Below are 26,090 nucleotides of genomic sequence, written 5' to 3'. Positions count from 1 at the left end.
AAAGAATTTCACACAAGAATATTTTTAAATTGTTGTAAACAAAAAACAAAATGTGCACAATTTACTGATTATCGTACGCACTCGATATATAAAAAATAAATGTACTCGCGTATGTACTTACATAAAACCGGCTTTGATTAGACCGTTAACCAAATCACGTCATATGTATATATGTATTTATATGAAATTTATATTTAATAGATCTACACATTATTATATTATATTATAATGTAATCAAAATTATAATAACATGTAAATCTACATTAATAAAAGAAAATAAATCAAACAAAAAAAATACGCATTCACTCAAAATTAAAATTTTCCATCCAACAAACACTCACCTGGATTCTCCTTGCTGCATATTTGCGCTGAACATTTTATTTAAAATTTAATTTTTACAACACAAATTATATTCACAAATAAAACACAACAAAATTTAAATTTAAATAAAATCATTAAAACAATAAAAGTTAAATTAATAAAATTAAAACTTTACAAACACAATTCACAAATAAACCAACGCGCACGAACGAAAACCAAAACAAAAGATCAATGGGAATAAAATACACTACTCATTATAGTAGGCTATCAGGCTCAGCATAGTTGGTTCATAATAACCAACGGGTCTTTTCCATTCATATAGAGAAAAGCAAAAAAAATAACATGCTCATGTGCAATTGTTGTTGTCGTAGATTTGATTTCTTCCTTGTTTCAATTCTAATTTGTTTCAATTCTTTATTTCAATGTCAAATTAGATAGCGGCTTACGGCTATGCAGAAATTCAACGAGACCTGTTCAGATGCCTGCAAAAATGGTTGCGAAACAGAACTTAACCCGAGGGCGAAGAATGTGCGATTATAAATACATGCATTTATTTATATACAATAATAAAATCAATAAAATTAATACAAATTTCAAATTTATAAAATCAATGTAAATTGAGCTTTATGTATATCAGAATTGCCAACATTTAAATTTTAAAATAAACTTATCGAACAAATAATATATGTAATTCAATGTCAAATTTAGGTTATTATAAATTAGGCTTATATGCTTTACAATTATACATGTACTTTTGACTTTTGTAATAAACTTTGTTTGAACGCAACATCTCAACGATTTGCTCTAAATATATTCAATTTCTTTTTTCTTAATTTTTAACATAAAAATTCTTGTGCAATTTAAACAGAGTTATTTATTTATTTATTTATTTATTTATTTATTTATTTATTTATTTATTCATTATTTTTGTTTAAATTATTTATTTATTTATTTTATTTTATTCTAATTATTCAATTATTTACATTTTTTATGTAATTTATAAAATATTAATTCATACTTATTGTTAACAAACTATCATTTATTCATTTATTGATTCATCTGTTAACCTGATAGATTTCATACCCTTACTAGTCATTAGCTTTATGATTTTATTATATTCTTACATTAAATGGAGGTTTTTATTGTTTTTTCCTCCGGTCAAAATTAAAATTATAATTATGTAAACCTTATTGAAAATTTAGAAAACTTATATACATACTATTTTAGCTGAAAGATACATTGTATCAAATCACTATATTGTAAAATGTGCGGTAACAAACCATTGTAAAATTTAAACAAAATGAATAAACTATCTATCTATCTAAAAATAGTCTTGCAGAAAAATGCAAAAAGAGCTCTCAAGAAAATTGCTTGGGTGTTTTTTTTGCCATAGCAGTTTAAAAAAAAGGTGAACATTTTGGTTAAACCTAAACATCTCATGAATCAAAAACGCCAGAGACTTGAATTAAATTTTATATAGTATAATACAACGTGATAAATCAAAAAAAATACGAATACAAAATGACTTTATCTCCAAAACAATTTTGTGCAATGAAAAATAACGTTTTTAACATCCGGTAAAATTTTGAGAAAAATCGAATTGACGGTTTTTTTACAAAAAGTAAAAACCTAAAAAAACAATTCTCTTGAACTTGTCTTCCTAAAACTTCATAATAAATGTTTCCTATGTATTGAAAGAAAAGATTGATTAAATTTTTACTACATTTATATCATTTAAAATTATTCGTTTTGTTTCTAAACTGTCCAAAAAATATCTCCAAACAAAAAACCAAAAATGCAGTAATATATCCAAGAATAAGAGCAATCAATGGGCCGGAAATATTTGCAATCGACAAAGTTGCTGGTGGAAACTTCTGACCATGTCCAGCATCGAGGAATCGAAACTTTTCTTGAGTCGTTTCATCATAATATTGATTGATGTACTAGAAATGTAAAAAAAAATAAAAATTAAATGTATTCTCGTTTATTTTAAAGCATAAATAAACCTTTCTTTCCCAATTCTTATAAAGTCCATGCTCAAAGCACCACAAGATATGTGTATTGAATTCATCCATTAGCGGCCATCCTCTAACCGCAAAAGCTCGAGTCCAATCAAAAAACAAATCATCCTTTGTAAGCTTTTAAAACATAAATTTGGAAAAATTAGTTTTAACAATTAAAATTGAGTTATCATTTACAATCATTCTGTTAAGAGCACCCTCTTCAATATAATCCCCATAGGTAAATTCTCCACCATGTAAGCGCTCGACTCCAAATCCATAACTCCCCGAAAAAGTAGCATTCTTTAGCTCTCCATAATTTCGAACTTCGAACTTTTTTGCCATAATCTGTTCATAAGGAATATCCGAATCCAAAATGGTTAAAACCCAAGCTGGAGCAGGAGCCCCCCATTTCCAGGTGGTGGCCGAAAACTTCTTGATTGTATCGACAGGATCTGTGAAAAGTGGAATTGTCAGCAATGACTTCAGCTGTCCACTGTAAGTGTTTTCCAATGTGATTCCAGCCAAAAGTAAGGTACTCAAAAAGAATCTAGCTGCAAAACGGTCCAATCTGAGAGTTCAAAAAGACTTTGAAGCTTGACAAAACGAAATGAAACAACTAAGTGAAAGCAATCTACTTTGATTGGGAGAATGACTGCTGAAAGAATATGGCCACCATCTGGAACAGAGTTAAGATATACGAGGAACTATGGTCATATTCCGGTTGACGTTCCAAATGTTTATACTTCATTTTAAAAGAGAAGACCTTTATGACATGCATCACCACCGAACTCACGATAATCGAGAGTATGATCAGGGACCAAATAAGCTTACCAAAGGGCAGAATATTGGTCATATAAGGTGGATAAAGTCTGAAATAGAACATACAATCATTACAACATCAAGAACTATTGAAGATCTACTAGAAACTAGGTCAATCCTTCCTTACGATGGTGCAGGTCCTAAAATAGTAACAGCTGACCTAGCTACAACCATTGATGTCTCAAAGATGTCATTATACCAATTATAGTAACAGCCAATTCCTAGTTCTGCTTCCTGCCGATACACATAACCAATCATCCCATCCGATGAACCATTTTCGTAAACTCCACCCCAGTTATCTTTGCCAACTTTGTTTCGTTTTTTTTTTTTTTATTGTAGACGAAATTAAGAAATAGTTTCAAGAAGAAAATTAAGGTTGATTGTTCAAAGAAAAATTCTATACTCCAATACTCACATGGCATAACTTTCACTGTACAATTTCGAAGCTCACAAAATGTTAAGACGATATTGGCTTCACATCCAGAATAGGTGATACTTTTAGTTGGTAAAGCTGCATCGATGCAATCGACATCACCGTTGTTTTCAGTCTTTGTAAAGGGGAAGTTAAAAACTTCAATCAGAAATTTACTATGAAAAAGTTTAAAAAAATGATTTCTAATAATCAAGAAGGCGGATTAATTAAAAATGCATGATATAAACTTAAGAAACTATATTATTTAAACAAACTACTGGAGCAATTTGACAGACGTATCCGAAGAGTTAATTACGTTTTGAATCAAAAGAACAATATTTAATATTATTAGGCTTGAATTTTTGCTAAAAAAACCAAAAGATTATTATCTACTCAAATAAAGTTTACCATATTATTTTTGACGTAAAATTAAAATAAAAGTGGACTGTGAATTCAACCTTTGGGAACCTCTAGTGACGTCGTTAACTTTTCTATTAAATGTTTGATGTACTTTTTCGTTGGTATTAGTAAAATTATTAAATGTGTTTATATACCATTTGGAAAGCTGGAACCAAAGTAATTTTTGTAACATTTTACAATTTAGGTCCCCTGCTCAAGAAAGCAGTATATCGGAATCTTTTTAAAACTGTGACAACATTACTCGCACACAGGAATGGTTGCGTGTTTAAGTCACTAGGTCCTAACTCTCAACAGACTTTTGTGCCACCTAATTTGTTTCTAAACATTAAACATTGAAGCTTTATTTTGTTTAAGGCTTCCCATGGAAAGTTATTGTTATCGGTCCAATTTGTCAAATTTATAATTATGATATTTCCTTTCAAGGTCCCTAGAATCCAAGGAATGGAGGTTTTTTTCGTCTTCCATAGGTCAAGAACCGCTTGAGATATCGACTTCAAATAAATTTTTTTATACAGATAATAATGCAAAAAGGATTCTCAAGTAAATTGAGTGGATGTTTTTTTTTATCATAGAAATTTAAAAAAAAAATAACGTGATACCAAACTGATATAGATTTAAAAAAGAATTTAAATTACGGTTTCTTAAAACGGTTACGGTTTTCTTAAAAAATCATGAGTTCCTGAGAAAATGTAAAAACAAAATAAAATAGGGGTACCCTTTTGGAGCTGTACAAAAATGTAGTTTTTCATTGAAAGAATCCAAGTTAAGAAAAACAATTTTTCAAAAATCTAGCGGTCCGTTTTTGAGTACATTCCAAGTTTGGAGTTTTGGCCACAAAATTTGTATTTTTGATTTTAAAAAATCGACCCAATGGTTATGGAATATAGCTTCAACAACATTCACTACGTCATTTTTCCGAAAGAGGTTACAGATATGATTTTCAGGAAAAGGCCAAATTCTCGAAAAATGTAAAGTTAGCTTGTACTTGAATGTTTGGTCAGCCACTGTTTTTAATAAGTTATTGACAGCCTAGCGGAGGTGGCGTCCAAACACAACTAGTGAAATCGTTGATTTTATAGATTGGGGAAAAAATCAAATAGAGAGGGAGAGGAAAGCAGGGGTATCGAAAGATACCTCTGCCAATACATCAGCTGATGGTACTATGGTGCCATCAGCGGTACAAAAAATCGAAACATCATCGGAATATGCAACGGACCAGTGGGCAATAGTAAAGAGGAAGAGGTAATTTCCCAATTTGGTGAAGCGATCCAATCCAGCTTAGCGGAACGCTAATAAAAAAATGCAAGAAAAAAATAAAGGTGTGAGGTCAGAACACGAAGAAAACAGCAACAACAGCAGCAGCAACACCAGCAACGACCACAGTCCAAGAAAGAGAAGGTTTCACCAATTAGGAACTACCGGGTTGACCTGCAAGACCTGAAACAGGTATGTACGAGTAAGTCGGCCACTAAGGGCAAATTTCTCATAAAAATTCTAAATGAAAAGGAAAAGCGATATTCGGTGCAGTGCTTCTCACTGAATACAAGCTAGTGAAAGAGTTCTTCAGCTACACGCCTTAAAGTGAGAAATTAAAGACGGTCCTTCTGAAGGGCATAAGTTCCTGCACCGAACCGGAGGAGCTCTTAGCCGAGCTCCGTCAAAAAGCTAATGACGATCTCGATTTTATCGGGGTCAAGTCTTTCACTACGGTGAAGTCCAGGCGAGGGGGTTGCAGGCTGCCGATGTTTCTGGTAACATTATAGCCCCAAAGCAGTTTTGAGAGTGTGAAGAAAATCAAATCTCTCGACAATCAAGCTTTACACTGGGATACATGTAGGAACCAAGTATAGCCAAGAAGTGAAGTTCCATTGCGTCCGTTAAACTAATGTCCATACTAATGTCCATACTACAGCTCTGTCTCTTTGTATTGAATCTTTAAAAATCACTCTTATTGGAAAAGCCGCAATGTAAAGTCGAGTCAGTTAAGCAAAGACGTGTGTTATACTTTTTTTTTTACATTTTTACAAATTTAATTAAACCAATGTTTGGATTTTTGAACTTAAATAAATAATTAACAACTAACTTTTAGTGTTAAACTTTAAATTTGAATTAAATAAAATGAATCAAACGATCATTGATCGAAATTAATGTGTTCTGATTTAAACTACATACATTAAAAAGGCACGACGACATTCTACAATGTACAAACTGCCAGATATTTGGCCATGACAATGCCAACTGCAATAAGCAGTTGTGCTGTGTCAGGTGCTCAGAAACCCACAAAGAAGGAGAATGCAAGCTGGGGAATGATCGGGTTGAGGATTTAACCCTGCTCAAGTGTGTCCTTTGTAGAAACCAAGGGCACCCGGCTAGCTATAGGGGTTGCCCTAAGGTCGAACAAATAAAACAAAAACAGGCCATCCTCCAACACAAAAATTCGTGGATCCCAAATTCTCTTACGCCCAAATGGTGCCAGCGAATGGGAACACGAGACAGGCTCCACCAACGGTTGCCCCAAAGGCCCCTATGCCTAAGGAACAAGAGGTGCAGCCTGACATTGTAGCCTTGTTGTTGACCATTCAAGGGCAACTAACAGGACTGCAAAGTCAGATAAAGGAGCACGGCAAAAGGGTAGATCATCTCTACTCTTTGTTGCCTGGCCTGGCGCAATTTAGACCATAATGGGCGAGCTGCCGGAGACGCGCCTAACAGTCCTAGCTGTGAATGTAAATTCACTGATAAGGATTGATTGAAGATCCTGTCACGGTAAAAATTACCGCGACAAGAACCATTCTCTCCGTCATCCAAATACTTGTTCCTCCCTCCTCCATTCCTACAGGTGTTTCCTACAATCTACTGAGAGAGAGAGGGGCAGCCACGGTCCATCAGCCATCGGTTCACTCTCTCAGTACTTTGGAAAGAAACATAATCATTGATGTCGATTCTCCACTTTAACTAAGGTGACAGACGGGCGGTCTTGTCAAATACTAAGAACGGGTGACAGCCAGTCCCCAAAGAATGAGCATAATTACCACCATAAGTGTCAGACGGATGGTCTGACTCCAGCAAACCAAAATTGGCACAGTCGACACTTGGTCTCCAAATGCCGAAGTTACTCCATGGGAGAATGGCTTCAAGCCCAACTTTTACACCCTCATTATACTTAAATGTACAAGATGGAACGATAACGTAAGTCCCTATTTCACCAAATCTGAGCGAAAGTCAAACGAAATAACTTTAAAACGCGTGTAGCGAACTTCTGCCACATTTCTCTTCCCACAATTGTTTTTAATCGAAACTTACTAATTTCCATCAAGTTTCCACAATTATATTTGTTTTGCTGGGAAAGATCGGTGGGGAAAAATGCAAAGTGTGAACAATCAAATTTCTTGAGTTCCAAGGTTTTTCTTTCATTCAAAATTGAATCGGGGATGTTAGCGGCTGAATGCACCCACTGCATTCCCGCACTCTACAAGTCAGAGTAGAGCGCGGCGAATTCAGGGGTGACTTGCATTAAGCTGGGGAGATTAAAGTGCGAGTAAGAGAAGACTACTGTCACCGAAACCCAAGTCACTGAGTGTCTGAAAGCACTGGGTATTTGAAGAAAAAGGGTTCATCCAGGCTTGGAAAAAGCATGGGAACTCACTTTTTTGTAAGCTACGAAATCGAAGAGATCGAAATAAAAGTAAATTTTGGAAGAAAGAAATTTGATTGAAAAAAAAAATAAAATTTGAGGAAGTGTTTTGAAAATTTGAAACCTACGATATCATCTCAATTAGGATATCAATTTATTCGCTGAACCCACTCTAAGCTGAGTGGCCGGAGATATCAGCATCATACGTGCTGAATGTGCAAAATTTTTTTCTACGACCTTCTTTACGTTATAGGTTCTAGTCTTCGTCGTAGGTTCGTTCGGGATCGTCGTGGTCGCCGTCGTCGTCGTCGTCGCGTCACGTAGAAAAATTATAGCAACAATCCAATATGTTCCAATTGTTGAAAGACTAAAGTCCCGATGTGTTTATGGCTAGCGAAAACAAGCTAAACCACAAGCACAAATTGACTCATAAAAATTACAATAACGTAAGAAGAGACCGGCCTGACTCCACTCAAGGGGGCGGTGTCGCTCTCTTTGTACGAAAAGGCAATAATTATAAAGTCATATACAACAATGAATTGCGAAATCTCAAGACGCTAGAAGTTTGCGTTGTATGCATCGTCATCAGACAAAGGAGGTAATCACCTTCGAAACTGCTTACAGACAGTCTAGTACGACAGTAATCACTGCGGACTTTCTCTTCGTTTTACTTACTACTAAATTGCTAATTTTTTTAACTTCCCATAGGAAGTTACAAATTAAAAATTTTGACATTTCTCGACGTTGGCCTAGAGTCAAAATAAAAGATTTTTAGAAAGATAGCTGTGCGTGCGTGTGTACGTACGTTTTCGTACGTCCGTACGTTCGCGACGGTTTTTTCGTCGTCCATAGCTCAAGAACCCGAAGAGATATCGATTTCAAAAAAAAAGTATACAGATAATAAGGCAAAAAATTGCAGAAAGGGCTCTCAAGAAAATTGTGTGGGTATTTTTTTACCATAGTAGTTTGAAAAAAAGGTGAAAATTTTGGTTAACCCTAAATATCTTACGAACCAAAAACGCTAGAGACTTGAATTAAATTTTATGTAATATATTGTAACGTGATATCAAAGAAGTATATTTTTGAAAAAAATCAATTTAACGGTTTTTTTTATAAATCAAAAAAACTGAAAAGAATAATGTTTCTGACATCTGATAAAATGTTGAGCAAAATCGAATTGACAGTTTTTTTATAAAAAATAAAAATCTAAAAAAAAAAACATTACTTAAAGTTGGTAAAAATTGAATATCGATTCAAATATCTTTTCAAAAACTTGAAATTTAGGCATAAAGCTTATTTATCTTATAAGAAATATTGTTTTCAACATTTTGAAAAATGTTGAGAAAAATGGAATTGACAGTTTTTTTTACAAAAAATAAAACTCTAAAAAAAACAATACTAAAACTTAGTAAAAATTTACTCTCGACTCAAATAGCTTTTCAAAAATTAAAAATATTGGCTTCAAACTTATTTTATTTCACAGAAAATATTGCTTCGATATTCAGTAATTTTTATATAAAAATCCAACAGTCAGTTTTTTCATAAAAAGTGTTTTAAGCAAGACAAATTGACAGACGGGATGGGAAGTTATCAGTGTGGGTCGCATCCCAGTCTCTTTTTTCGTATGGGAATCGACTTTTTAGATATATTTGAATCACAAATATCAATAACCTAATAATATTCCTATAAATAGATATATTAAATTAGGGTGTATTAGCAATTTATGAATATACCTTAATTTTGTAATACGGCGTTCCTTAATTTTAATATGTGAAAGTTTATATATTTAATAAAAGGTGATTTTTTTGAGGTTAGGATTTTCATGCATTAGTATTTGACAGATCACGCGGGATTTCAGACATGGTGTCAAAGAGAAAGATGCTCAGTATGCTTTGACATTTCATCATGAATAGACTTACTAACGAGCAACGCTTGCAAATCATTGAATTTTATTACCAAAATCAGTGTTCGGTTCGAAATGTGTTTCGCGCTTTACGTCCGATTTATGGTCTACATAATCGACCAAGTGAGCAAACAATTAATGCGATTGTGACCAAGTTTCGCACTCAGTTTACTTTATTGGACATTAAACCAACCACACGAATGCGTACAGTGCGTACAGAAGAGAATATTGCGTCTGTTTCTGAGAGTGTTGCTGAAGACCGTGAAATGTCGATTCGTCGCCGTTCGCAGCAATTGGGTTTGTGTTATTCGACCACATGGAAGATTTTACGCAAAGATCTTGGTGTAAAACTGTATAAAATACAGCTCGTGCAAGAACTGAAGCCGAACGATCTGCCACAACGTCGAATTTTCAGTGAATGGGCCCTAGAAAAGTTGGCAGAAAATCCGCTTTTTTATCGACAAATTTTGTTCAGCGATGAGGCTCATTTCTGGTTGAATGGCTACGTAAATAAGCAAAATTGCCGCATTTGGAGTGAAGAGCAACCAGAAGCCGTTCAAGAACTGCCCATGCATCCCGAAAAATGCACTGTTTGGTGTGGTTTGTACGCTGGTGGAATCATTGGACCGTATTTTTTCAAAGATGCTGTTGGACGCAACGTTACGGTGAATGGCGATCGCTATCGTTCAATGCTAACAAACTTTTTGTTGCCAAAAATGGAAGAACTGAACTTGGTTGACATGTGGTTTCAACAAGATGGCGCTACATGCCACACAGCTCGCGATTCTATGGCCATTTTGAGGGAAAACTTCGGAGAACAATTCATCTCAAGGAATGGACCGGTAAGTTGGCCACCAAGATCATGCGATTTGACGCCTTTAGAGCATTTTTTGTGGGGCTACGTCAAGTCTAAAGTCTACACAAATAAGCCAGCAACTATTCCAGCTTTGGAAGACAACATTTCCGAAGAAATTCGGGCTATTCCGGCCGAAATGCTCGAAAAAGTTACCCAAAATTGGACTTTCCAAATGGACCACCTAAGACGCAGCCGCGATTTTGCAAATTTTATGCGTTTTTTTTTTTTAAAAAAGTTCTCAAGCTCTTAAAAAATCACCGTTTATATGAATATGTCTAAACTAAGCTCAAAAAAATACTGCAAAACTAAATAATTATCAGGAAGCATTCTGAAATTTGTAACTTGGGTGCTAAAAGCGTTAAACACATTCTGCTAATCAAGTTCAACAAAAATATTTAAACTCATATTATTTGAAAATACAATTATTCTACAAACATAATATAACTATTTTTCTAACTTTCGTTTCTTGAAACTTCATTTTAAGGGTAATAAAATTTGTGAAAAATATGCAAAATGCTTGACTTCCTTCATTATTAGAAAAGCTATTTGGTTATAAGGTCCTAAAAAAATGTTGACAATCTTCCGCGAAACACCTGAAAACTAATCAAGGATATTGTGCAAAAATAGGGTACACAAATATCTAGTACAATTATTGAGAATTGTGTTCGTAATCACACTTTTCCCATAAACCCAAAATTGCAAAACCCTATTTGCAAAACTTTTCTATGATTAAACAAAGATTCAACCTAAAACTAGAACCTACTTAAGCATATACACCTTCTTCTTCTATTAAGGACGAAGAAAAGAAAAACGAATAACAAAGCCAAAAATGTCATTTCCCGCATTACCCAACAAGACACTAAAAACAAACACAGCAAAGAAAAAATAACAACCACAAAACGAAAATCATCCAACTATAAGTAGCTTTAGTTAAACTTACTCCAAAGTAACTTATCACATAAGGCAAGTAAGTTATAGAAGCCACTGCCATTGTCCGACCCAGCATATTGACCAATTTATTTGGATAAAAGTCCACATTTCTGATGGCAAAAGTTCTACTTTCCGAATAGTACGTATCCAAATAGACTGCATCCAAATTGTCCTCAATGCCAACGTACTTCTGTGTCCATAGTTCTAAATCAGGACATTTCCTTGCCGATACTAATAGGTGGTGGGGATAAACTGTCCGCAAAAGGAAAACCGAATGTATCCAAAAAAAAAGAAGGAACGAAAATCGAGGAAATAGGAAATAGTAGAAAAAGAAGTTTAGATTTCTGTGGAATGATAGGATTTTTTGTCTTCTGGTTGTCTGTGAAAAAGCCAAAGGACTCGCCCGCCGCAAGTGAAGTGCGACCATGAGAATCCATTCAATCTCTATGCCTTACATGAAACTAATTCTCACCAATCAGTCAGCATTTCTTCCATTTTTCTTTTTGTATTTCTTGTTTTTGTGTACACGAGCACACTTCACTTTAACCCAAAGCAATTAGTTTCAAAGGATACACAGCAGGATATACATAACACATATATATAGCTTGAAAGGACTTTCGGAGATGGATAAAATAGCAGGAGTAAAAAACAAACAAATTAAAAACGAAAGAAAATTGGAAAATTGAAGGAATAACAAATTTACGCTTCAAAATCTTCTGAGCAAGGACATCTTTTGGGCTCGCATCGCCATCATCCGACAAAAAGAGGTAGAATTTGTCCTTCAACCGGAGCAACGAGTTTTCTGTGGCATACGAACGAGCGTGCAAAAACTCAACCACACTCGGCAGGATACTGATGTAGCCCTATAAGTGTCAGGATAAGCATATGAAAATCAAAAAAAGAAAACGAAACTCTATTAAGAAATTTTGAGTGAAACGTGAAAGTAATTAAAACACGTCCTTTCTAAGAAACTCTCTCTATCTACTAAACTTAACTAGGTACTATCTTAATCTTTGAAATGTTGACAAACCTGAATTCCTAAGTCCACTTGCTGCAACATCAACTCATTGAAGTTCGACTGATTCGTAAAACCTGCAACGTTTATCCAATGCAGCCCAATGACGAGTCCTTGTTGGGTGGCGAGTTGTTGAAAAGATGATTGCGTTGCATTTACATATCCTTGAATTATTTCACTTGACGATGATGAATTGTAAACGATAAGGACACTATCAAGGCTGGCGAAATACTTGGAAACTTTAAATGAGAGAAAAAAAATGTCCTTTTTAATAATTTTCTTCATACCTAAACCACAGAGAGAAAGATCCTTTGACTCACTCAAAAACCACACCAACTCAGAACCGCACATGTTTCCTATTTTGTTCCTCTCGTCAAGTCTCGAATACGAAATTCTGTTGATGAATGTCTCTTATATCCTTTTCGTCCTTTCCTGTCAACAACAGCAATAGGAACACAACAGCAGCAAATAAAACTGTTAGGCGGTTTGATTGTCTTCATTTGTATTTATTTAATTGAAAATGTCAATATTTACCAAAGCGTTAACTATAATTTGAATTAAGTGACGACTTCTCTTTGGTTTGGCCTAATTGAAAATGTAAATCTATTTGTTTATTCAATAGAATAGATAAGTACGTACACCTTAATTGGCATTTAACGAACCTTATTGTTTTTCAATACGAAATGCGATGACGATAAACGGGGCGATTTATCTAAAGAGGCTTTAGCTAGAAGGATTATATACGTATTTGAATTCTCTCCGTCGTCGGTGGTAAACAAGGTTCTCGAAAGGCAAAAGTTACTGGTACACTGATGGATGGCGGAATATAATACCGGCAACAAATTATTATAATTGAATGAAGATAAAAATGAAATAGTATAAAAGAAATAAACCTGCTGACAGGTGAATTTATCTTATGTCATCATATTTCTGCCATTTGCCCTTTTTAATTATGAAACTAGACGATTAGCCCTGAGGAAACGTTTGCAAATACGAATTACAGTCTGTGTTGAAATAAATATACATCTGCCATTTACAAGTTTCTGCACTCAGAGAAAAAATCCTATAGACTGCTCAATGGGACGCCCATTGATGTAAAATATCGTTTTTTACTATGAAATCTAATGAATTTAATGGTTTTGGAACTATTGTTTCAATAGTTTTGAAACTATTAACAATAATGGGGCCCATATTATGAATTTAATTAGAAATACCTTTGTTTTAATAGTTTTTTACTATTAATATCTAATAACGCGTACCATTATGTTAATAGTTCATTACTATACAACTTCAATAGTATCCATACTTTTATAAACCTACACTTTTAATAATGCGGACCATAGCTATCAATAGTATTTACTATTACTTTTAAAGTATCGTCTTATTAAATGAAACCGAATTTCGAAATATTTATCGGTTAATAGTGGAACCCATTAAAACACAAGAATTAATAAGATTTAGCATATTGAAGGTAATAGTATGTACTATAATTTCGTCTGATAAAATGAAACCGGATTTCGAAATATTTATTGGTTAATAGTGGAACTCATTTAAAATACGATTCAATGAGATTTGTTATATAAAATGTAATAGTATGTACCTGCTATAGTTTGAAGAGTATTGGCTTGATAATATAATTTGATTTTAAGTATAGATTTTGAAAGATATTTCATTAGCAAAGTATAAAATTATTATACTATTTCAATTCTTTTTCGATTAGGTACATTAAATCAGAAGAAGTGTACTTATCTTCCCATGGTATATAAAATAAATACGTGACATAAACTCTTTCGCACCAAAAAATCTTTGAAATAAAACAAAATTAAAGTTGCTTTTTACTTTCGAAAGCGTTAAAACTTAATTTTAACATAAACTACATCAACATTTTCAGAATATTTGTCACAATTTTTGAGGCTTTATTTTATATTTATAAGGTTTAGTTGAAATTTCAGAATTTGTAATTTACGTCAAAAACGGAAACCCCTTAATTTTTATCCAAACAAACTATTTCTTCATGAATGTTCAATATGAAATTACACAAATATATTAGTACGGACACATGGAGAAATATTTCAATGTTGTTAGTTCTACGCCCAAAATACTTATTGACCCTGAAATATTTCTTGGAATCAAAATGATTGATATATTTTAAGTTATTTTGATTCTGACAAAAAACAAGATTCGTATAACTTGTTTATTATTTAAAAAAATATTTAAAACCTACAATGATATTTTGTTTTTAAAATAGTTATTATTGCTAAAACAATATACATATATTTCTTCCAAAAACAAGCCCTACCATAAACATACAAATTGGCTTGCATATTTTACCTTTTGATATCTTTCAAATTATTCAAAATTAATTTTAAAGTTACTGTGTAAAGTTAAGTGATAATATAAATCGCAATATGTTCTATTAAGGTAAGTAAGATTTCATGCAATTTAATATAAAATAACTAATATGGATAAGGTATCTTACGATAATTGTATTTATAACTAAGCTATCTTTTATTTTGTATCGCATAACACAGTTTCAATTTTATTAAACATTAACCTAATATTCAATATTCTGTTAAAATACACAAAGTTAAAGAATATACCGGATAATGAATGCATTACCATATAATAATATATTAGTTAAAGCAAAAGTAGTTTTAATATCAAGCCGTTTTTTCTTTTAATTTTGTCAGAGATTGGTGGTTTTATTGCTTTTAGAAATGCAATTTACGAAACTCTTAATAAAAACAAAAGATCCAAACATTTAGGCATTTTTTTGCACAAACGGCAAACTTTTTTCAGAAATACCACGTGTTCATTTAATTCAGTGAAACATCCGTTAGTTTAACACATTTCCGTTAAGTTTTTATAGTATTCACACCATTATCTTGGGATTATAATAGTAGATCCCATTAAGTGAGCATATTTTTCGGGCTGCCAATAGTAGCGCCCCATTAATTTGATAGTTTTTCCCATTGTTTTTATAGTATATCCCATTAACATTCTGAAATCACGCTTTTGATTGGCAAAAACTTTGCCATTCCATTTGTTTCGCTACAGTCCTCGGGCACAGTCGCCAGTGAATAAAAATCTTTGCAAGTTTCATAAAAGAGTAAATTTAAAAAAAGATATAATTTAGAAGCCTTTCTAAATCCGGTATGTTTAAAACAATTGTTTTGGACTAATTCATAGTAGATTAGTTTCCTGTGATCATTTTTCAATTCCCTGAAATAATATAAAACAAACACAATCAAAATTGCTTTCAAGTCCCGTTAAGTTTTTATAGTATTCACCCCATTGTCTCAAGATTATAATATAAAAGTGAGTATATTTTTCAGGCTGCTACCATTTCCTATTAAAGTGAGTGTTAATTGCTATTTTGATATTGATATGTAGTTGCCATGAATAACTGTGAAATTGGAGAGGTGGTTTATGTTGCAGCGGAAAATGAATTTGTCATTGAAACCCCAATAAACATAATCGAAGAAAATGCGTATTCAAAGGAAAAAACAATTATTATCGATGCATTAACCACTGATTTAGAAGAAGGTATTGAAGATCGAAATGAGATGAAAGAATTAATTTGCGATAAATTTGGATTTGATGAAATGGTTTATAAGCGTCTTATTGGTGTGGAGATACTTTTTTCTAACATAGTTCCAAAGCTTAACTCTATCCTATTTAATTTTAGATAATGGATTTGATATTGAAAGTCTCCTACTTGTTACTGAATCAGAAATAAATGATTTATTCCCTGCCCCTCTTTTGGGAACAAGAGCTAAATTTAAATTTCATCTAAATATTTATAGACAAAAAGTATGATATAATAGTCTAAACATTTTAACTTTAATATTTTTTTAATGTTTTTGTTCGTTTTGATTAATAAGTCATCTAAAAACGTTTCTGACGCTTGTAAAAATTGGATTGAATCTCAATGTTTAAGCCAGAATTCAACTGAAGCTAACAGTGATTTAAGTTCACCAACATCATCAACTACTTCTTTTGGGGATGAGTCAAAAATTTTTAATAATATAACACTGCAAGATCTCTTACAAACAACAGAAAAAGGCCAGGGTGTATTGGATAACTACAAACAAAAAAATTGTTTAGACGAGATACATAAGAATACCTTAGTCTCTATTATTGTTGAAAGTTTTTCATGCAGAAATAAGGGAATGACGATGAAACAAATTCAAGCGGCTACTAATGCTATTAATTTAACTTTTCCATCTGAAAGCAAGGTAGCTTATTTTTATAAAAACTTACACAGCTATGTATGTATATTTTTAAAAAAATATTTATATTACTCGTATACAGATATCAAAACAAAATTCAAACATATTAAAACAAGTATTTGAATCTTCAATTTACCGCAAAAAAGACATGCATGTCATTATTGTTTATATGGATTTATACTCCCATTAAAATAAGTTCGTTAACTTTTCGTTATATAAAGGCTAGTTTTATAAAAAGTTGGGTTAACAAATTTTCACTTATGTGCATTCAAACTTGTATTAATAATAAAATAGTTTGAATATAAACTTTAATTATAAACATATTTAAGCTCGACCATTTGAATATTCACCTTTTTATGCTCCATTTATATAGCTGTAATAAACAATTTTTTCAGGAATACTATATGCACAAAAGAGGTCACGGCCTTAATCCCACCGGTAAACTTCATGATAAGGCAGTTAACGCTAGAATCAAACTGAAAAGTTTCAAAAGGAAACTCGTGAGTGAGAACAAGGATCATGGTAAAAACAGCGTAGTGCTCATTTAAATTTTGTTTAAAATGTTTTTATTAGACACAACAGAAATTGATCCCGAGTTAAATGAAGCGGATATTCCCTATAACTCTGAAATTGAAGAAACTATTGCTTGGCTCAAACACAACAATGAACCATGGTCGGAAGTTCAAAAAAGATGGAAGAAAGTAGCGAGGCAAAGACATCGAGATATTCAAAATAATTCCTTAAATATCTTCTCAGAGTGGCCACTCTTCAAACATTCTCTTGGACATACACTTGTAAGTTTTCATAACATATACATAACCAAAATAAATTATAAAAATTGTAACATGTTTCAAATTCATATTCTTGAATTATTATAGTTGTAATGAGGTAACCTTCGTTACAACAAAAGATTAATCTTTAACATTTGTTTGTATTCGGCCAACGGATTTAGCCTCAAGAAAGATATTTCCATTGCCTACGAGTAATAAGGTTGTTTTTTTCAGGTTGAAATTGACTATGAAATTTTGAAACCCAACAATCGATCGCAACTATTTCAGCTCTGGCCTTCATTTACTGCAAGGATTGTTCCACTTTTACAACAAAAACTAAAGGATAAAGCATCGTTGGCATTTTTAAAGAATTTTGAAAATATTGATGCAAGTAAGATATCATGTTTATTTTTTGTTTATAAATAGGGATTGGCACAAAATATATCAACAGTGAAAGCCCAATAACTTGGATGAATACAAGAAAAAAATATTTAAAATAATTTGTTCGTCTTGCGACAATCCAACCTATCGCTCATAGACTGTTGGTTATTTTTTTGCCATTCACCCTGTTTATAAAGCAATGATTTACCATTTATCTCCTATTCAAACAAAATTTCTTAAATTTTCAAACTCGTATCCATGTTTTTAACAAATAATATTTCGTGTTTATTTCAGATTCTCGTGATTTTTTTATTCTCTCTTCAATCCATGTCCTTTTAAAACCACCAATAATATCTGTTGGAAAAAATGAATCAAAGAAATCAAAATGGAAACCATCAATTAAGGATGCCCAGGACTCCTGTTTTTTATATTGCTCTTCGATTCTTGATTATACGGTCAAAGTAGAAAATTTACGCCAAAAATACCACACGAAGGGACTAACATTGCAACCGATCATTATAGTAATAGGTAAAGAAAAAACAGAACTTGAATATTTTTACAGTTACTATGATGACGTTTTGTACAAATTTTCTACATTGCTTAAATGCTTAGATTCAACATTTAAACTTTTTCATGTATTAAATTTTAATTATCCGAAAGAGGGTAAGCAATTGTATTTATTTCTTGAAAGCTTTTTTTACAATTTTGCTTGCCAACCAAATGCTAATATAAATAGCCTTACATGTAGTTTGCGTCAGTAAAACAAACTTTTTTGTAACAGAATGCAAAGTTATTTAATTCTTTATTAGTTTTATTATTAAAAGACAGTAGATCTCAATTCAATCATTAACATTTACATTCTTTGCACATTAAATATTATTTGTAATTGACTTTATAACATTAATCACAAAGTGAATTTCTTTCTTATTCTAATTTTACTACCTTATATACTCTTTAAATTATTTAATACTTAATATTTTATCTTTCCTAAAAAACTTAATTTTACTCAAAATACGTTATCATTGGCTTTTTGTCATTTTTCTCTCTTACCAAAATGAAATGTTTTTTGTGTGTTCAATCAAATGTTAGTTTTTCCTCCAACAGTTTAATTAGCCACTTAAAATCTGACCACATCTTAAAAGGTTTGGATTTTTTTGTATGCTCAGAAAAAGGCTGCTTCCAGAAATTTCAAAATATATATACTTTCAAACGTCACTTGCAAAGAGTTCATGAAAATAAAACTTATAAATCTAAAACAAACCCTACGTCTTATGAGCAACCTCAAACCACTTTAAATTTCTACAAAGAAAGCGATCTGAGCACAACAAGTGTGAGTCCAATTAATATTATTAAAGATAATATTCCAACAAACTTCCTGCAAACTGAATTAACAAACGCTTTTCCAGACGAATTAGCTGGAATTGTTTTCGCACTTTCACTACACAATAATGATAATTTTAATAGAAAAAATGTTTCTGATATCATTGAAAAAGTTCTAAAGAATGTTATTAACCCCCTTATAAGAGCTGTTGCTTTAAAAATTGTACCTCTAGTTGAAGCCGAAAACAATAGGGCTTCTTCCATTCATTTACTCGATGAGCTTTGTATTCCTTTTAAATCTGTCAACACTGAATACAAATTAATGCAAGAACTAGAAACTAAAAATTTGTTTAAAAAACCACTCTATTACACAATCAATGATGAAGTATGCGAAGTAATCGTCAATAGCATTCCCACGCTAGATTCTAGTAAGGTTACAGGTGTAATAATGCCTTTGGAGTTTCAAATCCAACAATATTTTCAGTGCAAAAATGTTTTACTTGAAACCTTAGACAATACAAATATGTTAAATAATAGTGCTCCTGGTGTATATTCGAGTATATTAAATGGAACAGTTTGGAAAGAAAAGGCACGCAATTTCGAGGGTAAATTAATCATTCCCTTTATTTTATTTTTGGATGATTTTTGCATAGACAATCCTTTAGGTTCACATGCAAAAGATCAATCAATCTGTGGTGTATATTACAGTTTTCCAACTATTCCTAAACATCACTTATCAAAATTGAAGAATATTTTTGTGGCTGGCTTTTTTAAAACAAAAGACAGATCATTATTTGGCAATTCGTTTGCAATTAAACCTTTTGTTGAGCGTATAAAATCTTTGGAAACTCATGGTTTGGATGTACATGTAAATGATAAAAGTTACCACTTATACTTTGTCTTGGCATTTGTCACCGGGGATAACCTAGGTCTAAATACTTATTTAGGATTTTCAGCCAGCTTTAATTCAAACTTTTACTGTCGAGTCTGCAAAAGAAGCAAACTTGATATGCAATCTGACGTAATTGAGCATCCTTCGTTCTTACGTAATCATGAAAATTATGAGGCTGATCTTGAAGCAAAGTCCGAAAAATTAACCGGCATAAAAGAAAAATGCGTTTTTAATGAAATCAATTCCTTTCATGTTACGCAAAACTTTTATTTTGATATAATGCATGATATATTCGAGGGTATTTGCAGGTATGATGTTTCAAAAATCTTAGTTAATTTTATAGAAACCTCAAAATTTTTTTCTATTGATGTTCTTAACGATCGTAAACTGTTGTTTGACTATGGCGAAACAGAGACAGGTAACATCTCCACTCCATTTGTACTTTCGTTGTTAAAAGTTAACAATTTAAAAATGACTGCTCGCGAAACAATGACTTTAATTCATTTTTTGCCATTAATGATTGGAGATCTTGTTCCAGAAAACAACAAAGTATGGGAACTTCTTATAACACTTGTTAAAATAATTGATTTAATACTCTTATCAGAAATAGATGAAGTAAAGTTGAAGTCCTTGAAGCATTTAATCTCTAAACATAATACTTTGTTTATAAATACATTTAAAGAGCCTTTGAAACCAAAGTTTCACTTTCTGGTGCATTATCCATCTGCAATTCGAAAGTGCGGACCACTTAAAATCTTATGGTGCATGCGATTTGAAGCTTTGCATAGACTAAACAAGCAGTCTGCAAAAGCTACGAATTCAAGAGTAAATATTTCGTACACACTTGCGTTCAAAGCTAGTCTTAAGTTTTCTGATACCCTAGTTAAACAAAATTTTTTTGAAAATACTTTTATTTTCGATGAAAAATCAGTTTATACACACAATTTAAATCTTTCTTATAAAAACATTAACTACAATAATCTAAGCATTGGTCATTGCGAAGTGAAGTGCATATCAAAATTAACATATAAAGGAAAAACATACAAAGAACATTTCTTTTTAACTAAAATTGCAGAAAAATCACAGCTTTTTGAAATTCAAAAAATATTAATTGATGAATCAAAATATTACTTTCTATGTCAGGAGTGGAACATAAAGTATTTCAGTGAACATATACAGGCCTTTATAATAGACAACCGCCACCAAAAAATTTCTTTGCACTCTGTTACTGAATTCAATAGTCCACCAATCCACATTCATTATTTACAGAATGGATTAAAAGTGTTTAGGTCTAAAATGACCTAGTTTGTTTATTTAAGAAAATGTTAATACAAATACTTTTTAAGTTAAGTTCTTTAGAATGATAAAAACGTCGAGACTTTTTATCCATGTTGATATGACGGAAATTTTTATACTTTAATTTCTATGTTAAGTACGATGTAAACAACTTGGAAAATAAATTTTTTATTAATGTTATTTATAAATTAAATCTGTTTGTTTTTTTTCTTATGAGCTTATTATTCAAAAAGGATATGGTAAACATTTAAGTATATGTACGTAAGTATACGTATTCGCAAATAAAAATTAATTTTGGAACTAAAAAAGTGTTTTATTTTTCAACTTTATCAACTATTAAATCATATCATTTGAACAATACATGAAATGAAAAATACTGTACCTACTATTAAATCAATCAGTGGTTCGATACTATTTTATTAATGTTAATGTACTATTGAAATAATAGTAATTTACTATAAAAGTAATAGTGCAATATTACTAGATCAATAGTACTGTACTATTAAACCGATAGTAATGTACTATTAAATTAATAGTAGTATATTATTAAATCAATAGTGCTTTAGTATTAAATCAATGATACTATACCATTAAATCAATGGTACGATACTATTTTATCAATGGTAATGTACTTTTGAAATAATAGTAATTTACTATAAAAGTAATAGTGCAATACTACTAGATCAATAGTATTGTACTATTAAACCGATAGTAATGTACTATTAAATTAATAGTAGTATATTATTAAATCAATAGTGCTTTAGTATTAAATCAATGATACTATACCATTAAATCAATGGTGCGATACTATTTTATCAATGGTAATGTACTTTTGAAATAATAGTAATTTACTATAAAAGTAATAGTGCAATACTACTAGATCAATAGTACTGTACTATTAAAACGATAGTAATGTACTATTAAATTAATAGTAGTATATTATTAAATCAATAGTGCTTTAGTATTAAATCAATGATACTATACCATTAAATCAATGGTACGATACTATTTTATCAATGGTAATGTACTTTTGAAATAATAGTAATTTACTATAAAAGTAATAGTGCAATACTATTAAATCAATAGTAGTATATTATTAAATCAATATTACAGTAGTATATAACAATGGTACTATACTATTGAACTTATTATGCTTTACTATTAAACTAATAGTACTTTACTATAAATTGTATAGTATTTTACTATTGAACTAATAGTAATATACTATTAAATCAATAGTACTACAATATTAAATCAATAGTGCTATACTATTACATTATATTCGAAGTCAGATTCGTTTTCGAATTTCGAAATTAAGAAATGTTATTATACTATTGAATCAATGGTCACATACTATAGATTTTCAATAATACGCGCCCTATTAAAATAATGTTATTTAATAGGAAATACAATTGCTTCTATAGTATTTCACTATTAAATCAATAGTGCAAACACACCATTAAATTAATAATATCAAAACTATTGAAGGAATGGTACACACACCATTGACTAATTTTAATGGTAAAAAACCATTCAAACAATGGTTTTCCCATTGGATTTATGGGATTTTTTCTCTGAGTGTGTCAACTGTCAAACAAAATTGTGTGTTCATACAATTGACATTTGAGGGATATTAAGTATCGTTAAGTCTAACAAAACTTGAAGCAATTGACGGTTTGGATGACATTTTGTGACATATGACCTAAAACTTTGATGGTTTCGGCACTAAAAAAGATTTACACGTCAAGGTTGCACCGCCATTTTGAATTTTAGAAAAGAAACTGTATACTACAACAGCTCCTGAACTGACAAACTTAAAATTGTTTTTTTTTTAGTTAAGTGTGTTTAGAGCTATAAAGTTGTATTATTTTTTTCGTTCAGATGGTGGTTTTTAAGTTTTCAGAATGATATCAACAAACTTTGAAAATCGTTAAATTGACGAAAAAATTAGGTACTTCTGACAAGGAATGAAAATTTAGTAATGAATCAATAGTCCAATATTTAATTCATTAATGAAAAATTTAGGTACTCATTAAAGCCTACAAATGGAAATCCATTAACATTATTAAGGATTTAGCTCAAGATCAACTCAAATTTTCACAGCATAGGGAAAAAGTATTACACATTTTTGTTCGAAAAAATTAGAAAAAGTAACTGAGAAAGTGTTCAATTCGTTTGTGTAAGTGTCTGATAGCTCTATTAAGAAACGGTACATTTGTTTAAAAATGACTATCACCTTCTTACTGTGACATCTTTTCAGCTTTCAATTTATCAAGGATAACTTTCCATATCGGACCGAGAAAAACTTGTACCTGAGGCAGTTCTTATTTAAAGAAGTTCGGAAAGTATGCAATACATATTTTTTAAAGTGTTTAATGTTACAGTCTATTGGAAATATAACAAATTTAATTTTTCGTAGTTTTTAATTATTAAGTCACGATATTAAATTATTAAGAAAGGCAAATTTAAAACTTGAAAATGTGTTTTTATCGTACGTTTAAAACTGAGAGTGATCAGATGCACGTAAAAAAACAGAAAGCAACAGCCCTTCTTCTTCCATCAAATAAAACAAAATTTTACACCTGCGCTTCTTTTGCATGATGTTGGTAGACATGTGCATTCAAGAGGACACAAGCGTCCAAAGGTTTTTTCTCAAAACTAACCTCTTTCTCTCAATTCCTACTCTCACCTCCACGTGGTGAACATCGGGTGCCTAGTAACTCAACTGGAGATTTGGTTCTAACCCCAGTGGAAAGTTGTTGGGGGCAGCAAACGAGAGAGGGGGGAGAGGTGTACCCACTTACGCACCTCTCCTTATCCAGATGGCTGCGGATAAATTCTTGAGATGGAATCAACAGGAGCGTCTACACTTCCAGTAAGGCTAAACTACTTAGTAAACACCTTATAGGGCTTCTTCGACACATTCGGAGCACAGGCCTGTAATGAGTGCTTTACCCGGCTTCCTGTCCTTGGAGTTATACTAAATATCTGGCCCTCCAGGTTAAGCGGTTGTTCCGTCGGGGTGACTTCCTGGCCATGTACAAAAATTACCTTAGTTGCGAAGCACCAACAAGCCTCGGATACGGACGGATTTACTGTTGACATCCCACGCAAACGAAATAAGGACAACGAACTTCGGATATGTACGTGGAATGTTAGGTCCCTTAACAGTCCACGTGCAGCTGAACAACTAGTGGAAGCCCTAAACTGCTGCAAGGTGGATATCACCGCCATCCAAGAAGTGCGATGGGAAGGACCGGGCAAACGCAAACTTAAAGACTGCGATGTACCGAAACAAAGACAGCGTCCATTTGGGTGTGGATTTGCTGTTGGAACTAGACTCAGGCAAAAAGTTTTGAGAGTCAACGACAATCCGCATCGAGGCTATATTCGCCAACATAAGCCTAATATGCGTGCATGCCCCAACAAAGGAGAAAGATGAAGATACCAAACACGTATTCGAGCTCTTGGACAAGATATATGAGCAGTGCCCTGGCTATGACATTAAAATTGTCTTAGGAGATTTTAATGCCAAGCTAAGAAGAGAAGACATCCTTATTGGAGATACAGCCTGCACGACACCACCTCCGACAACAGATTCAGGCTGATCGACGTTCTGGTAGCTAGTACGCAGTTCAAGCATCTTAATATCCACAAGGGGACATGAAAACCTCCTGATCAATCAACCGTCAACCAGATTGACCACATTGCGATCGACACACGACACTTTTCTAGTATACAGGATATCCAAACATTCCAAGGGGCCAACATTGATTCGGACCACTACCTCGTTGATGCCAACGTACTGCTACGGATATCCCGATACAAGCCAAAAGAAGGAAGTGAGAAGATTCGACGTTAGACGGCTACAATCGCAAGACACTGCATATGCTGCCTGCATTAAGAATTGTAAACCAGTATCAACATTGCTTTGCAGCCATCAGAGATGCCGCCTCTGAAGTGCTAGGTTTCACACGGCCACCACAGCGAAAACCCTGGTTTGACGACGAATACCGGCAGGTACACGCAGCGAAACAACAGGCATAAAAAACTGCACTGCACAGGAGGACCAGAGCTGCTCGCGAGCTCTACGAGCAGAAGAGAAAAGAGGAACACCGGCTTCTTAGATGGAAAAAAGAGAGCATCAGAAGCGTGCGATCAAGGAAATAGAAAGATGTCACAACAGGAATGAGGTTCGTAAATTTTACCAAAAGGTAAAAAAACATCCCAAGGGTTCCAGCCTCGAACCGAAGCCTGTAAAGACGATCAGGGGAACATCGTAGTAGAACCGCAGTCTGTGCTGAGAATATTTAAAGATCACTTCTCCAAATTATATAACGGCGATGACGAACCGAATTCCGCTGTAAGGAAGATAGAACCACTCAACCTCGGCGACGCAGATCAACAATTCCGCCTACCCGACCTTGACGAAGTGAAGATAGCTATATCTAAACTGAAGTCCAACAAAGCTGCTGGAGCTGACGGTATCGCTGCCGAACTATTCAAAGCAGCAGGCGATGACTTGGTAAGGAGCATGCACCAACTCATCTGCAAAATATGGTCGGAAGAAAGCATGTCCGATGAGTGGAATCTCAGCATAGTGTTCCTGATACATAAGAAAGGAGACCCTCTAAATTGCACCAGCTACAGAGACATCAGTCTCCTTAACATTGCGTATAAGATCCTCTCTGCCATGTTATGTAAACGTCTGAAGCCGTTCGTCAACGACCTAATCAGTGAGGCTTCAGACCAGGAAAGTCTACTATCGACCAAATATTCACATTACGGCAGATCTTGGAAAAAACCCAGGAGCTTTAAATCGATACCCACCATATCTTCATCGATCTTAAAGCCGCGCATGACAGCATCCATAGGGAAGAGCCCTA

The 26,090-nt window shown here is 32.7% G+C and overlaps 2 protein-coding genes across 2 annotated transcripts; one reads left to right on the top strand and one right to left on the bottom strand.

The window, feature by feature from the left end:
- Window positions 1–2,029: 2,029 nt before the first annotated feature.
- On the bottom strand, window positions 2,030–12,744 carry LOC129943156 (uncharacterized). The gene is made up of 10 exons (XM_056052419.1): window positions 12,634–12,744; window positions 12,329–12,552; window positions 12,002–12,161; window positions 11,309–11,550; window positions 3,559–3,691; window positions 3,271–3,451; window positions 2,960–3,193; window positions 2,520–2,892; window positions 2,328–2,459; window positions 2,030–2,264 (listed from the first exon to the last, which is right to left on the bottom strand). The coding sequence occupies exons 1-10, from the start codon at window positions 12,662–12,664 to the stop codon at window positions 2,052–2,054; spliced, it is 1,923 nt and encodes a 640-aa protein (XP_055908394.1). The 5' UTR covers window positions 12,665–12,744; the 3' UTR covers window positions 2,030–2,051.
- A 3,961-nt stretch (window positions 12,745–16,705) lies between these two features.
- LOC129943266 (uncharacterized) lies at window positions 16,706–21,078 on the top strand. Its single transcript, XM_056052573.1, has 4 exons — window positions 16,706–17,067; window positions 17,119–17,339; window positions 17,550–17,706; window positions 17,991–21,078. Exons 1-4 carry the CDS (start codon window positions 16,902–16,904, stop codon window positions 18,455–18,457), a joined length of 1,011 nt encoding a protein of 336 aa, XP_055908548.1. The 5' UTR covers window positions 16,706–16,901; the 3' UTR covers window positions 18,458–21,078.
- The last annotated feature ends 5,012 nt before the right edge of the window (window positions 21,079–26,090 follow it).

Source organism: Eupeodes corollae, chromosome 1 (genome assembly GCF_945859685.1).
Source record: "Eupeodes corollae chromosome 1, idEupCoro1.1, whole genome shotgun sequence".
NCBI classification, from domain to species: domain Eukaryota; kingdom Metazoa; phylum Arthropoda; class Insecta; order Diptera; family Syrphidae; genus Eupeodes; species Eupeodes corollae.
This window is presented reverse-complemented; position numbering and strand designations above follow the sequence as displayed.